Raw genomic sequence first — 3,377 nt, forward strand, 5'->3', positions numbered from 1 at the left:
TCATCCCCCAGCTCTGAGAAACACTGCAGAAACTTCACTTCCAGAGAACTTCAGCTGTTTCCTCATAACTTGTTCAGCAATACTGTTAAAAAACATGTGATTCAGGTGACTTCTTTCTGTACATTTTTACCAAGTGCTCAGTTCAGACAGAGAGCCCTAAAATAGGAGCTTTCCTGTACAGTGGCTGATTTTGGACATTCATTTTAAGTCCACAGCAAAAGTCTTCAGTCTTACTTTGCATGTTGTATTTTTCACCTCATGAACAAGTTCTGTCAACTGGTAATACTGGTGATTTTGTCAAGGAAAAAAAAAACCAGCACCTCACCTTGTTCATTATCTCAGCATTTTGCTTGGCTAAGACCATGGGCAAGGAGTCTGTCACACTGGTAAATTTGATTTTGTCTGCAGGTTGACGGTACTTCCTGTCACTCAGGATTTCTCCAGCTCTCTTGGCCTTCTCCACTTCCAAGGAACCAATAGGAACCCAGCCAATACCTCGTAGCCACTCCAGGTCTGATTTGTAAACAGCCTGAAAGGATTTGAAAGCCCGTTATACAGGTGCAAATGGGATTCAAAGTTAAAATAACTATAAATAAGCACATCTGAGTCTCTATGAACAACTGTGTGTGTTTCTGCCTGGTAGCAGGATATGCTTTTGAAAACACTTGTTATTTGTGAAGATGAAGTAAAATAATGATTAAATAACAGAAAGAATGGAGTTACTGGAGCACACCACAAATTACACCTCAGGTTAAGGACTGAGGAAATACAATTAAACAGAAATGGGATGCTGTAATGAACATTTCACCTCCACCAACAAATCTAATGAAGTGACTCAGGCGTATAACGTATATTTGAAAAATTAAGAGTGTAGAAGACCCTGTATCTTGAATTATGATTCCAAAGGTAAGGGTTTGCTCACATCACTCTGCAGGTCATAGGCTTGCCTGGCGTGGATCACGTCGTTCTGGTCGGGCAGGCAGATCCACTGGTGCAGGTAGTGCCGGTAGTCGATGTCGCTCACCAACACTTGGCATTTCTTGGCCAGCACCACCCCCAGCATGTCCACAGGGCTGCTGAAGTGTGTCTTGGTCTTCTCAAAGTCCTTCTTGTACTCCCTGTCACTCTGGATCTTGGCCACGTGCATCGACCACATCATCTTGGGGTCGTCCTCGATGTTGCGGGCCCCGATGTGGTGGCCCAGCTGCTTCCGATACCCCTCCTTGTACTTGTACTGAAATGCAAAACAAAAATGTATCTATTAATTTTTAACACAAGCTATTTAAATACAAATCTCGATAGAAAAACAAGGAGCGTAAGAATCTGTTATCCTCTGTCTCTGATGTTGCCTCATCCTCAATGCAAAACCCGTCCTAGTCACTGTGTATTTTTTTTTTCCTGGTTCTGTACTCAGACATTTTGAATTTCAATGTGACACTTTCACAGAACACATTTTTCCTCTGGAAAACACAAGCATTGAAACTTTTAGAATTGATCAGTATGTCTGTTTTGGGGAGAGATTTTAAAGTATTTCCTATTCTGAATCAGAAATTACCTTGACTACCTCTAGCACAGACATAATTTTGATTATCTTACTTAAACATCCAAGGACATCAACAGAACTATGACAGGGGACATGCAAATAATCCTCACATTTTCCTGTTGATCACTACAGTGACTTAAATCTCATGCATAAAATACTGGCTACTCCTTCTTTGCAGGCACTGAATAGAATGTGGTAGAATCCCTATGAAAACAGACTTCCATATTGGTCATTCTACAAAGTCTGACATTAACAGACAATGGAACAAACATTCCATTCCTTTCCCATTCCCAAATCCACATGGAAACAACAAAACCTGCTTACATCACTGGCAATCTCTCTGGAGGCTTTGGCAGATTGGATGGGAATGGCATCAAAACGCAGATCGTAGCCCTTCTTCTTCGATTCCTCCAAGGCCAGTTTGTACATTTTCTGTGAGAAAACCCCCCACATTTTAGTTTCTTAAGCAAAGTTATGCTACAGTTAAGCACAACTCTGTAATAAAACAAATAAAGTCCCTAAACAATAACTGTCAATCTTCAGGCAACTTCGATATTGTTCTCTAGAAAATAAAAAACCTGCAGATTTCAAAAGACCTTGTAATTATATTGTGGACATTTGGAAAATGGAAAGCATGTAGGGATGGCAAAGAAAGGAACATTTAAAAAGTTAAGGTATGTATTTTCACAACTTGCTATAGAAATGATTTCTGATTTATGGTGGATAGTATCTTCTAAAAGCCCAATTAGATACCCAGGAGATAAATTCCAGTGAAAGAAGAAATCTGATTTCAGCACTGGAACCGGCAGTTTCTGAAACTGAACAACTTGGCAGTATTGTTCTACTATTGATTAAAAGTCAGAGATGACAAGATTGTTCTTGCCAGGAGCCCTTTGTCTCCCTCCCCAGTTTCCCTCACCTCACTGTAGTTGACTCGGTTTTGTTTGGCCAGCAGGATTTCTGGGGTGTCAGGCATGACGTGAATCGAGGTCTTGTCTTTGTTCCAGGCTTCGGTGTATAAACGCTGAGGAATGAAACAGGGAGAGATTAATATGGCATTCCAAACTGGCTCCTACCCCAGGAATCAAGGAAAAACACAGAGCATATTAATTAAAATTATAGCAACCTCTCTAGTGGAAGGTGTCCCTGCCATGGCAGAGGGTTGGAACTAAATGATCTTTAGGGTCCATTCTAACCGAATTATTCTGTGATACTCTGAAATACAGCAGGGATACACAGTTCTGTGTTTAGCCAGGTACAGATAACATTAACTAAAGGAGAATTTATGTGAGGCAATTTACCAACCCTTGGGAAACTGCCACATTGCTTCAGAATGGTGACTAAACAAAAGCATTATTAGTGCCCACTGCACACACAGCTCAGGGAAAAGGGCAAGTATAATTTGCAGAATCTCACGGGAAGTCGAGTCTCCCATGACTTGGCCTGAGAGCTCTGAGTGAAACAACCAGAGCCAGTGTTTGTAAATGCATCGCCTGTGAGTGCAGCACTGCTTGGGCTCAGTGCAGTTCCAGCCCTGTCCCTGGGGTTCAGGCACAGGCTGCTGATGTGGCGCTGATCCAGCCAGCACTCACCTTGTTCATGGTGTCCGCGTTCTGCTTGGCCAGCACCATGGGCAGGGAGTCTGGGATGCTGGTGAACTTGATGGTGTCCGGGTGCTGGCGGTAGATTTTGTCACTCAGGATCTCCCCAGCCTTCTTGGCCTTCTCCACTTCCAGGGAACCAATGGGGACCCAACCAACACCCCGCAGCCACTCCAGGTCTGATTTGTAAACAGCCTGAAAGGATTTGAAAGCCCATTATACAGGTGCAAGTG

At 42.7% G+C, this 3,377-nt stretch overlaps 1 protein-coding gene across 1 annotated transcript in view; it reads right to left on the minus strand.

Moving 5' to 3' along the window:
• The window catches only part of LOC114073158 (nebulin-like), a gene marked incomplete at its 3' end in the record, with an annotated part of 7,855 nt that extends 4,518 nt beyond the window's left edge, over positions 1-3,337 (minus strand). Inside the window, exons 1-5 of the mRNA XM_027910945.1 lie at positions 3,136-3,337; positions 2,463-2,567; positions 1,868-1,975; positions 923-1,234; positions 321-529 (exon numbers count right to left, since the gene is read on the minus strand). Coding sequence (XP_027766746.1) covers positions 321-529; positions 923-1,234; positions 1,868-1,975; positions 2,463-2,567; positions 3,136-3,174 — 773 coding nt within the window. The remainder of the gene's footprint in view (positions 1-320; positions 530-922; positions 1,235-1,867; positions 1,976-2,462; positions 2,568-3,135) is intronic.
• Between the last annotated feature and the right edge of the window lie 40 nt (positions 3,338-3,377).

The sequence above is a fragment of the Empidonax traillii genome, unplaced genomic scaffold (genome assembly GCF_003031625.1).
Source record: "Empidonax traillii isolate 1590-97213 ecotype Southwest subspecies unplaced genomic scaffold, ASM303162v1 scaffold5542:size7898, whole genome shotgun sequence".
NCBI lineage: Eukaryota > Metazoa > Chordata > Aves > Passeriformes > Tyrannidae > Empidonax > Empidonax traillii.